The sequence below is a fragment of the Gopherus flavomarginatus genome, chromosome 3, assembly GCF_025201925.1.
Source record: "Gopherus flavomarginatus isolate rGopFla2 chromosome 3, rGopFla2.mat.asm, whole genome shotgun sequence".
Lineage (NCBI taxonomy): Eukaryota > Metazoa > Chordata > Testudines > Testudinidae > Gopherus > Gopherus flavomarginatus.
Window position 1 is genome coordinate 80,836,271 of NC_066619.1, and position 12,727 is coordinate 80,848,997.

Sequence of the window (12,727 nt, forward strand, 5' to 3'; positions counted from 1 at the left end):
AATTAAATTTCCAAAACTCAGTAGCATTTGCTTATAAATACAGTTCTCTGAAGCATAAGCAGGTATTCAGCTGAATTAAAGTGTCTCTTCTAGTGACAAGTTATTTACTATAATTCAGGTAAGGTGCAAAATATTGGAACCTTGGTTCCTCAACTGATCAGTGTTCCCATCAGTTGACTTCCAGGGGCAGAGAGAGAAATTCTTAGAGCAGGAAATGTCTAAAAAAACTTAAGTTAGACCAAAGTCTCGGACAGTCTGTTGAGCCACTGGAGGAACTTAACAAGAAAACAGTATGAAAAGCACATTTCTTAGTATGTGTTGCTAATGTGTATAGTATAGGCCTGTGAATAAAGTATATTCAGGCTGCAGATGAACAAGCAGAAGTTCTTTGTTTCAGGGTAGAAGTAATATTGGCACCTGGATTAGAAGCATCAGGTCTCTAGACTCATGGAATGTTAGGTTATAGATAATAAAACAGCAACTCTTATTGCAGGAGGTTGCTCAGAGAACTACTGTCTTCAAAACAACTTTACGTGAAGGCGAAGAGGAGGAGGAAGCTGAGGAAGAAGCAGTTGAAGCAATTGAAGAGGAGGATCTTTTTCACCAGCAGGTATTTTGTTAAGCGTTGATTAATCAAATTTTTATTTAAAAACTAGAAACCAAGCACACGAGCACTGAATTTTGGGAAAATATCAGTTCAAACTCAAAACCAGAACACCCCTATAGAGGCATAAGTTAGTGCACAAGATACTACAGAATTCTACATATTACCATAAAGAAAAAGTTATGGCTGCTGTGGGAAATATTTTCAGTTGCCTGACTTTTTGGTTGAAAGCCAAGTCTCCATAACAGTATTTGTGGAATTAGTATGGATTCAATTTTTTTTTTAACAGTAGTTGAAGTACTTCATTATTTGCACAACTCTGTTTCTGGGACTCTACAGTTCAGTACCTTAAAGAATCCTAGCAATTTAAGAAAATATAGCTATATCTTTAATGTACTCAGTTGGAAAAACTAACCGTACTTCATGCCCATTCCACAAATATGACAAAATATTTAGCTTCACTTTCCAAAATAACAATTACCCTTAAACTTGTGTTTTACTAGTTCCTTTTTTCACTACCTCCCCCAGGAGAGGATACCTAGCATTCCTCTGGCTACAGAGGGTAATGTATTTTGAGTTAAAGCTCTGTAGTAGTGACTGATATTTGGCTTAGACTATTCACATGTTATAGTGGTTTAAAGTGGCATTTTTAAGATGCTGAATCTTCTACTGTAGGATTATTTTTCAGAGCTAACTTTTTCTATTCCTAACAGGGAGACCCAAGGGCAGCCAACAGAAGCTGTGCAATCATGTGAATTTCTTCAGTCAACCATCTTCCTCAGATTATGGTAAACCTGGCCTATAGTGCAGAGCCTTCTCAGAAGCACAATATTTTTGTATTTCTTTTATGTGAGTTTTTAAGCTGCAAGTCTGATGGCCTTAATTTCCTTTGTTACCGAAAAGAAAGTTTTGTAAAAGAAACCATATCTGTAACTCTTGCAAGATGTGAATTGTTGACACTGAACTATGTACTGTCTGAAAATGACCCCTCAATTTTTTTATGCCAGTCTTTTTTTATTCTTGTTAAAAGGGAAATATGCCACTGTGTCTTTTGTTTTTTAGACTACATCACTTAGACTAGCCATCTGCTGTCAACCCCTTTATATTTAGGTGCTGTTGGGGAGTGGAAGGCATTTCCAAGATAATGAATTATTTTGTATTGAAGACTGTTTTTGTACTACACAATCAAGGTTACAAAACTTTTTTTATAGAAAAGACAAGCTTTTCTTTTTTTAAAAGAAACAAAGCCTAATCACGTAAGCACTCATAAGAGGATGAAGGAAGCAGAAATACTTGTTTTATTGGTACCTTTTTCTTTACTTAGTTTCTTAACCAAGGGTGGGATGGGGATGTTTCATGTTAAACATGCTAGTTGTGTTTTTAAAGATAGTGTAACTTGCTTAAATTTTCTTATGTAATATTAACAAATAAAAAGCTGTTTTAATATGACTGTCTTGTCTCCAAATTATAAGAAGAAAGCTAAAGTTCTTTAAAAAGGCTAGATATGGTGAAATGTGGAATCTAATCATAGATCCCTCTGCATCTGAAATATGTGGTCCTCAACCATCTGAAAGCTTCTCATTCTTGCTGCGCCCAGACACCCTTTTAGAAATTTACTGGGCCAGAAACTTTCACTCCTTTATCTAGACTACAGAAAGCCCAAATGAGGGTTTGGAATTCAAGTGTTCTGTCTGGTTCATTCACTCTTTCCTGGAAGAGAGAGCCGAGCCATAAACTAGGTATGAGTTGGTTAAATTCTTAAAATGGATTGCGGCTAGGTTAATATCTATGCTAAAAAAAATGGTTTCTTGGCTTGTTTAAATTCATGCAACTACTTTAGGTTAGTTGTTTCTTGACATGCAGAGAAGAGGGTTCAACTGGCCTTAGATATCCATGTAAAAAGTGATTACTCTCAAAGGCTCAAGTGGCAGTCACAGTTCTTGCCAGTTGGTCTTGAAATCTTCCTCCAGTGATGATGAATGTACTCAGTGGTGGTATTTGGAGTGAAAGGTCCTTATATTTGGTCATCTACTCAACACTTCTTTATTGGGCATGCATTATCCTTAACTGTTCCTGAAAGTTGCTTTGCTTGAAGATTTCTGGTAATTCTCATTGTCTGTTCTTACAATTAAAAAAAAATTGACGTAATATTTGTGATGGGGGAAACACTCAAGTTTTCATTTGGATAAAGCACTACAAATTTGCCTACCCGTAACTCCTTAGAAATACTATGAACAACTTTTTCCCATAGCAGTTGAGAATTTCTTCTTAAAACTCTGGCCGCAGTGAGGAAAGCAGAGGAGTGACCTGAAAACACAATCAACTATGCTTTTTCTTAAAAACCCAAAGTTTGGGTTGAGTTTTGGGTGAATTTGAAAAAATCAATTTGAAGTATTGATTTTTTTTTTTTTAATTTGAATGGGTTTCCCTACATCAGTTTAAATATTCCTTGCTAAATCTTATAACGTGTCTAATACTTCCCTATGTTTGACCAATGGGGCTAATTGATCCCTGTTTATATTAATCTCTCTGCTGTCTGTGGCTTTCTTCAGAACTGAACACACCCTCTTCACTTACTCTTTCTATGTAGGAAACGGTCACTTACATTCTTCATCTATACCCTCTATTTACAGTTTTAAAGCTGATGACAGAAACTAGAAGGGTATTCCAGTTAAGGCCCACTCAGTGTCAGTGGAATTTCATTCTATACTGTCACTATTACGAATGACCATATTCCATATGTAACCATCGGTGCGCTGTTTGCAGAACTTGAAAAGCCCAAATCATAATTAAATTTCCTTGGTTTCAAGTTCATAGAGCTCTGCTATTTGTGCCCCTGGAACTGGGAATTTTACATGAACAGGACTGTAGTTCTGTTTGCCAGCTAAACATATGGATAGGAGTTGGTATTTAAAAAATAACTCTCTATAAAGAGAGCTTCTTGTTGAGTACATGGCAAGTTTATTGAATGCTGTGGTAAATCAACATCTGTGCTAAATGTCAGTTTTAAAAATGCTATCTTAAGATATTCAGGTTTTTTTTTTCTTTAAACTAGCAGGGTAAGTGCTAGTGAATTTAAATAACCTTTCTGTGGTTATGTGCTGCTGAACTTCACAGTGAAACATCCTACCACAAGATGGGAGTCTTGCTACCAGAATGTTCCCTATAGTTTTTTACCAGTGCCGTATAAGCTTCATAATGACTTTTAAAAGCATATGCTTCACTTTACTGAATAAACATAGTGAAATAAAACATAGCCTTTTTAAGCTTAGGAAGTAAACTTGGATTTGTGCCAGCTAGTCTGTTTTTTAAATATTAACTTCTTTCTTACCATAATAAAAAACTTAGGTTTGACACCAGCTCAATGGTTGCAGGGTTGTCACATTTATATATACCAAGTGCAACTTCTGTTTTGTGAAAAGTGATGATTCTTTCTCCCTCACATACAGTTTGTGTGTAATCCTGGAGTGGAATTGTATTAAAACCGACTTGACTACTTCGGTTGCTTCATTAAAGTCTTTTAACATGTGTGCAGATCTACGTGAGAGTTAATCTAAGCTGATGTATTTAGGACAGGATCTTGATCAGTAAATCAACTACTAATAGCACTGTGCAATGTTGCATTGACTATGGTTCTCAGGACTATTTCTGAAGGTCATTCCTAGTTTATTCCCTAGCTTCCTAACATAATCTAGCAGTTAGCCTTGCAGACATGTTCCACTTGTGATGTGCGTGAACACATGAATGATTTCTTTTGCACTAATGTGTGAAGACTTTCTCCAGTACATAACTGGTACAGTAAATCCTGTCCAAGGCTGCCATTTCTTAACAGCTGTAGATTACTCACAATATGAGGAACTAATTCAGTGGTTTAATCGTATATAAGCAATAAAATATTATACCAGATTTGGGCTCTGTTAATACAGCCAGGTTCCTATTTAAACCAGAACAGCATTCTCTGTTAAATAGCAGCTGGTTTTATTTTTCAGAAATAAGGTTTACAGTTCAAGTGCTTTTTAGCCTTTCGGTCTGTGATTCTTGAGACAAGTTGCATATTCTATTTTGGTTGGTCCTGTAATGTCTATAAAACAAGTTGCATTTGTTCTGTTCTTGGCAAAATAATTAACCCTTTAGCCTTAATCATTTTAAATACAATGGATGAGTACTAGTAAATGGTGGTAAAACCAAATATACCTGTGTTTTCATTCCTGCTTCCACTTGATTTTCCTCCCAGTTGCATGGAAAAGGAGGGAACTAGCCAAACCTGTCTGATTCAGACTTGTTCAGGCATCTGGCATAGTAGAACAAAAACAAATATACCTTTGCACTATTACCGTGTGCCCATTGCTTAAAATGGATGTCAGCTTCACAGTTTCAAGGAGCTTTAAGTGCTAAATGTAACAATTTTTTTGTGGCTATGACTTTTTTTGTCCTATTCTTTGAAAATGTTGTTTCCCCTGTTGCATGCATGATCTCTCCAGCCCATTGGAATGGAGGCAGAGTTCTTTTTTTTTTTTTTCCCTTTGTCTTTTGTTTTTAGTTCAACAAAGCTTCTAGTTTAACATATTTACAGATTCTTCCCTCCTGCCCCCCATTCTTTCCTCACACTCTCCCTCAGCTGAGTAGAGGTAGATGTTTTCTTTGGTTCTCAGTGACCTTTTGCAAAGGATTCTTTCCTCTAAGAAGTTAGTTTTTCTTTTACCTTCTTATTTACACCCTCTGCCCTGTGCAGTTTTCTCCCTGACTTGCACTCCATCTGGAGAGAGGAGGAGGATCTACACAGATATTCTTTTGGAAGGGTTGGAGACTCCCCTAGCTTAGCAGTAAATTCCTTAAATCTCATCCACATCTGCAGCATTTTGAAGCCCTAGTGGCAACATTTAGAGAACTCCTAATTCCATGCTCAGAAGAGTAATTTTGCATTTGGAACAGACTACAGTGCTTGGAGCAGGCAGTTAAGACCAGATGTTCTTCCCTGTACCTAGCACTCTACTGAGAAATAGTACAGTGCCTACTTCTGCAGCCAGTGGCTTAGCTGCTGCTGCTACTTCTTCAAGTAGTATTCCTATGGGTGTGCTCAGATCTCAGATTTTAGGTAGCAGTGTTCGTTAGACCTGTCTGTGCATGCCAATGGCCTCGTGTCCTGCACTAAGGCTAAATAGAGCTATATGGCCCTGAGTTTCTTCTCAATTGTCTGCTTACGACAGACTCTCAGCAGCCTCCTGAGTTGAGTTTACTGTATTTTTCTCATGTGCTTAATAGTTTTAGTTGTCCGTTTCCTTTGTGGTGGTTAGTTTTGTTTTTAAAAGTATAGAATTATAGCTGTAGTAAGATTTTTTTTTTTTTTTTTTTTTTTTTTTTTTTAAAGGACCATTGTGGTCCCTCCACCTGTTTTTCTTCCCCTCAGGAGAACTGGTTTAAGTTGTCCTGAAGTTTAAACATAGCCTCTCCGCACCATAGGCAATCCCGAGCAATGATGGACACTTCTGATGTCTGCTGTCTTGGGGAGTCACATGTTCCAAAACAATTGTAATTTCTGTCTGCAACTTAGTCTGGCTAGAAAAAACTGACAACTTAAACTCTCTCTTCATGATGAAGAGTTTGCTCGAGCCAGCTTCTGATCCTGGTCAGGGGACTTCCCCAACAGTACAGCGGTCTTTCAACGGGTCAATTGTTTCAACCTCCTTGCCGCAACATTCCCATAGAGCACTGAAAAAGAAATCCCTTTCAAAAACACTCTAGGAAGCAGTCTTCAAGTCTTTTGTGTCGAGAATCCGTCCCTGGAGAGAGGGGTAGCCGGAGGATTGGAGCATGGGTCATTCCCTGGAGCGAGGGTCTGGCGGGGGGCAATGGAGCACGGGGCAGGGGCAGGATCTCTACCTCTCTGGGATGGGAGCCAATTACTCTTTTGTGTTCTCTTCCTGCCTTCTGGTGTTAGCTTGGGTTATTGTACCTGAATGGGCATTGTCTGGTTCCTCTGCAGCTGATGCCTTCCTCCCTGCCCACAGGCATGCAATGAATGTATTAAAAAAAGCATTAGTTTTGTTTTCAGTTACTCTTAGGCATTAACTGTGGTTGATTGACAGCCCTACATCTGGGTGTGCAAAACACCAGAGTGGATGCCCTCGGCAGATGCTTCTCACAAGATTGCAAATGGGAGATAGATCCCACTATACTCCTGAATATTTCAATGTTGTCATCCCACAAATAGGCCTGTTTGCCACAGCCAAGAACGAGAAGTGCTCCCAGCTCTGCTTGATGCCCTGGGAGATGCCTTTCTCCTTCACTGGAGTCCAGGCCTGCTGTATGCATTTTCCCCTGATATGCAAGGTGCTGTTGAAGGTAAAGGAAAGCCAAAGTTATTCTCATAGTTCCAACATGGCTGACACAAACATGGTTTCCTTAATCAGCTCGCTGTTTTTTGTCAACTGATTTTTTTTCTTTTTTTAATGGAGATATACCTATCTCGTAGAACTGGAAGGGACCCTGAAAGGTCATCAAGTCCAGCCCCCTGCCTTCACTAGTGGGACCAAATACTGATTTTGCCCCAGATCCCTAAGTGCCCCTCCCCCCCCCAGGATTGAACTCAACCCTGGGTTTAGCAGGCCAATGCTCAAAACACTGAGCTATCTTGCCCTCCCCCCTACCCCCATTTGCTCTCTGGACTGTCCCCCATCTTTTCTCTCAGGATGCTAGTGAAATCCGTCACCCCAACCTTGGGATTCTATTGCTCAAGGCAAGGCTGATTGTTGGTTTACATGGTTAGAAACAAGCTGTTCTGAGGATGTAAACAAGGTGCTGTTACACGGTAGGAAACAATTTACTCATGACACATCCCCAAAACTGAATGAGAGTCAAACACTGGTGTGACCTAAAACATCTTTCACCTACATCTTTACCATTATCATATGTATTAGATTATATCGTAGAACTAAAAAGTACAAGATTATCCATAAAAGTGCATTTGGCAGCTATTACAGTCTTCCATCATATAATAGAAGGGTTTCCTGTCTTTGCTCATCCTACAACAGGTTTCTCAAGGGACTGGACCTCTTCCCATAAATCAAAAGCCCTACACCAACATGGGACCTCAGCTTGGTACTTGAGTGTCTTACAAGGCCTTCCTCTAAATCTATGGCAACCTACTCCCTTCTACAGCTGTCTATGAAAATGTCATTTCTATTAGCCATTATTTCTGCTCAAAGAGTGGGTGAGATAGGGGCTCTGATGCCATACCCTGCCTTCTTTAAGAATAAGGTCTCACTCTGACTGCATCCCAAGTTCTTGCCAAAGGTATCTTTGTACTTCCACACAGGTTAATTTATGCATCTTACAGTTTTCTTCCCTATGCCACACTAGGATAAAGGAGATGCAACATTAAATATACTTGATGTTAATACCCTCTCAACCTTTTACTTAGAAGCAAGCCATTGAGGAAAATCCCAGGTTTTTTTTTCTTCCATTTGTGGACAATGGTCTCCAATTTCCAAATAGAGACTGTTGATGGATATCTGGCTGCATTGCCTACTGTTATCACTCTCATGATCTTCAACCTCCGTCTAGAATATTAACTCACTCTACAATCACTCTGTATTTCAGTATCCTTCCTTGAGAACGTTCTCATGAGACTTACATGGAGCTGCCACTTGGACTTCCATTCATACATTTTCTGAACACAAGTGTCTAATACTTCAGTTTCTGATGCTATATTTGGCTCTTCTGTTCCATCTTCAATCTTAGACTTGACTCCAAAGTCCCACCCCTGTGTAGAGGGTACTGCTGGATAGTCGCCTGGAGTGGAACTCCCATGGGAAACTGCTTGAAGAAGAAAAAAGGTAACTCACCCTGCTTTGTAATTGTGGTTCTTCAAAATGTGTCCCCTATGTGTACTCTACTAGCCTCCCATCTCCCCTCTGCTTAGGAGTTCTTTACAACAGACTCCACAGTAGAAAAGGAACTGAGGGTGGTTCATCCCTTCATGTATATATCTTCGGTGCAGGGCATGAGGCTGTGGCAGGCGCACGCAAGGGCCGAATAGACACTATCTAAAATCTCCAATCTGAGGTGCATAGGATTGGAGCACTCATGCGGAGGGGAAGGGGACATCTTGAAAAACCACAGTTACTGCATAGGTAAGTAACCTCTTCTTGCTTCATTTCACAACAGTTTGAGGACACACTAAGTGCATTAAGTCTAAATGGATTTCAGCACTAGATGCTGGCTTGCCCTCTCCTTTAGAATCACCATCTTGAGCTAACTTTCTAGTTTGCTAGCAAATACCTTGTGATCATCTTGGGAACAACATAAATCAACACAGCCAATTTTGTTCAGCTCCAGAATCAGCATTGTCACAAAGCTTGCAAGAAGGTTCTGGTAATGAGAAGAAATTCTGTTCTGATACATACATCTATTCTTATTTTCTGCCCTGCTGCAGTACTGCACAGACATGCTCACAAATTTTATAGCATCTTTTTTTAATTCAGGCTAATTCTAATTTAGAATGGTCTCTGACCCACAGTGCCCTCTGTGCATAGTTTGGTATTTGTTCATTTTCTCTTTGTGATGGTTGAATGATTAACATTGGTTGCTACTTCCCATGAGTTGTGCTGTCCATCCGAAATAATGGATCTGTCACAGGGGTAAGGCAAAACTTAGCTTTTTTTAATCTGTATTTTCAGCTTATTCCTAGTGTGACTTAATTGATCTGACCAGCCTGTGCTCCTCTAGTATTCTTTCTAGGCTTGGCTTATCTTCCCTCACAGGTAGAAAGCAAAGAAATGTTACATGGGGTTAAAAATGTCCCTCTGCTTGTTCTCTTCTTCAGTTCAATGGTTAAGTGTTGGTAATTTTCTTAGATACTAATTTGCCTCATGAGTGTTGCATAGACCTTTACATCCAGAAGGGACTGCTATGACCAAATAGTCTGACTTTCTGCCTAATGCAGGCCATGAATGGTACAATAGTGTTTTCCTGTTCAGATGCTGAAATGTTTTGCTCTTCCTTGTAACTAATTATAATGTCTAGAATACCAGCATTGCAGCTTGTATTCCTGTGTTCAGTAAACCTGTGCTATATATATGTCACACTAAAACCAAGCTAACCTGTTAAGAGAACAAATTCTGTATATTTGTTTTATACCTTATTGATGTCTTTGATAGGGCTTCTTCTTTATGTGAAGCAGGTAAGGATTGACCGGCAGGTTTATTTTAGGTAGGTTCTAGATGACATACATAATTCAATACTAAAAAATCCCAAACTTTAACTGAACTTTCACTATGTACCCATTCCTTAAAGGGGATGTCAACTGGCAATCCAATTAGCTTAAAAATTGGAAGTAGTTTCACGTCCTAAACTTGCCAGTTTTTGTGGCTAAAAATCAATTTTTTCTAATTTTGAAAACATTTTCCTTTCTCTCTTGCTCCAGTGGAAACTAGGGAAACTAGCAAAGTAGGAAAAACAGTGAAACTGATAATACACAAGGTGCTGTCACCTTTGCTTGTTGGGTCATGACTTCAATTAAACTATTTGCATTCATTTAGTTAAGCATATGTATAATTGTTTTATGGGTTTGGGCCCCTATATTGTAAGCTCTTCACAACAGGAACCATATTCTTGTTTCTGTAAAGTGTGCAGCGCGCTTTTGGGTATGCAAAACCAGTGCCTGTGTTCCTATGTCATATGATGCCTCCTGTTACGCTTGTAACGGTCAGATTTTAAGAAAAAATGCTCTGGTAGGCAAGCCCATAGAATATATGCAATTCACGCAATTGTTGCTAAATTAATAAAACAGATTTTGGACCTACATTCACATGATGAAGTGAATGTCCTGTTTCTGCATCTAGCCTTTCTCAGGCATAAGTGGTGCTTATGGCTTTTCATATTTCACTTAAATTGGCAGTTCTCTATATGATATAAATGTCTGAACAGTTTTGTGTCTTAGACCCATTCCCCATAGCATATTAAGTTGTCAACCACCCCAGCCACATTATGTGAAATAGATGCAAATTTGTTTTTATACTAAAAACTTCACTAGCAGCCTGTAGCCTTATTTTTATAGAATTTCATATTGGAATATAAAAACCTTTGAAATCTTAATCATACTATGCAACTCACTTCCCTTTCAGTGAATCCAATGCAGCTTTAGAAATATTTGATAACTACTGTTAGACTTCCTCTTTCCTTACCAAGTTCCTCCTCCATTGTAATCTTTTTGTGGTGTTAAGTCTTTCTCTCCTGCCAAGATTTGTTTATACTGACTTATTTTTATTGTACCCTACTGATTTCCTCTTCATATTCCTGGGAGGATTATAGCAAGTTCCCACTCTTGCACCTCTAATGCTAGTCTTCCATTAATATTGTATTGGATGTCACAGCTAATTACCATTTGGATATTATATGGATGTTTGTTTACATTACGCTACAGACATTTTGTCCTCTCAAAACTTTTTGAAACTTGTTTCCATACTAGCCTAATTCAAATTTTATTTTAGTATCTGTTCTCCTACACTGTACTTTCAAGAACCACCTTTTTGGAGCTGCTTCTGGTGGGAAGAGTTGCTTATTCCATTGCTGTTCAGTTCCTTATCCCTATGTTTAGTGACAGCTGTGGCATTGAGCCTTATGGGTCTTCTGTAAGCATGACTGAAACTACCAAAGCACTTCATACAAAACATTGAACAGCTATCCAATGGTATTTTGTATTTCTGGCTAGTTATGTATGTAAGTGGCTGTTTATAAGGTAGAAGCTAGAGTTTGACTTCTCTGAGAGTGCATTTCTTGATTACTGTGCCCAATAGATTGGGAAATGGTTGGTGAGAGTCAGACCATGATTTTTTTAACTGGTATCAATGAAAACGTATTAAAGATTCATCACTCATCAAGATTTAGTGTTCTAAGACCATTTCATAATTAGGGCATCTTTGATTAAATCATCAGTTTCCCTTAATCCTTCCCTCCTACTCACCAATTTAATGGGTTTCTATTAGTGAGAACCACAGTTGGAATTTTAAGAAATATATTCAAAGAAAGGAGGCCAGATTGGGGGGAAAAAAAGAAATTACACTGAAAATGCCCATGCAACTGGGACTTAGCTCTGGTTTACACTACAAGTTTAAGTCAAATTTAGCAGCAATAGATCAATTTAACCCTGCACCCGTCCACACAACGAAGTCATTTTTGTCGACTTAAAGGGCTCTTAAAATGGATTTCTGTACTCTTCCCTGATGAGGGGATTAGTGCTGAAATCGACATTACCGGGTCGAATTAGGGATAGTGTGGATGCAATTCGACGGTCCTGCAGCATGGGGCAAGGGTCACTTGCTGGAGGATTCTCTGCACCTTGAGGTCTTTAAACTACGATTTGAGGACTTCAATAACTCAGACATAGGTTAAGGGTTTGTTCCAGGAGTGGGTGGGTGAGATTCTGTGGCCTGCATTGTGCAGGAGGTGAGACTAGATGACTGTAATGGTCCCTTCTAACCTTAAGTCTATGAATCTATAAGCCCCGGGAACTTTTGAATTTCACTTCCTATTTGGCTAGCATGGCGAACTCAGCAGCACAGGTGACCATGCAGTCCTCCCAGAATGTTTCTGTGCTCCCCCATCATCTCTGTCAGCACCTTTTCCGAGCTCATGCAGTCCTCCCGCACTGATAGGGCACCGCGTAATGCATGGAGGCTTTCAGTGGCAGAGGCCAGGAAAGAATTGCTGCGTTTGCTTAATGGCAAAAGTATCATGCCTCGCTAGCGATCCTGCCCGAGCCAGGTCGCTGTGTCAGCCTTGGGCAGGGGCATGACCACTTTGTGAGCAGGAAGGCCATAGATATAGACATTGCATTAGGTAGCTTCTGTAGGTAGAGAAAACATTCCTGTGCATTTGGCAAAGTGTGTGGCAAAAAAAGAGAAGCCCTGTAATGTAGTGGTTATCATGTTCACCTAACATGCGAAAGCCCCGTAGTGTAGTGGTTATGTTCACCTAACATGTGAAACATCCCTGGTTCAAAACAGGAAACTGTTCCATTTTCTGACTCCCCTCCTGCATTTTTAGTCTTAGGGGAGACCACGCTGTGAAATTTTACTTTGGTTAACCAATAATTGATATAATTCAATATGAAAACTCTCTCTA

At 39.3% G+C, this 12,727-nt stretch overlaps 1 protein-coding gene across 1 annotated transcript in view; it reads left to right on the forward strand.

The window, feature by feature from the left end:
• The window catches only part of LMNB1 (lamin B1), a 38,252-nt gene extending 36,202 nt beyond the window's left edge, over positions 1 to 2,050 (forward strand). Inside the window, exons 10-11 of the mRNA XM_050945819.1 lie at positions 494 to 610; positions 1,318 to 2,050. Coding sequence (XP_050801776.1) covers positions 494 to 610; positions 1,318 to 1,359 — 159 coding nt within the window. The 3' untranslated portion in view covers positions 1,360 to 2,050. The remainder of the gene's footprint in view (positions 1 to 493; positions 611 to 1,317) is intronic.
• Positions 2,051 to 12,727: the final 10,677 nt, after the last annotated feature.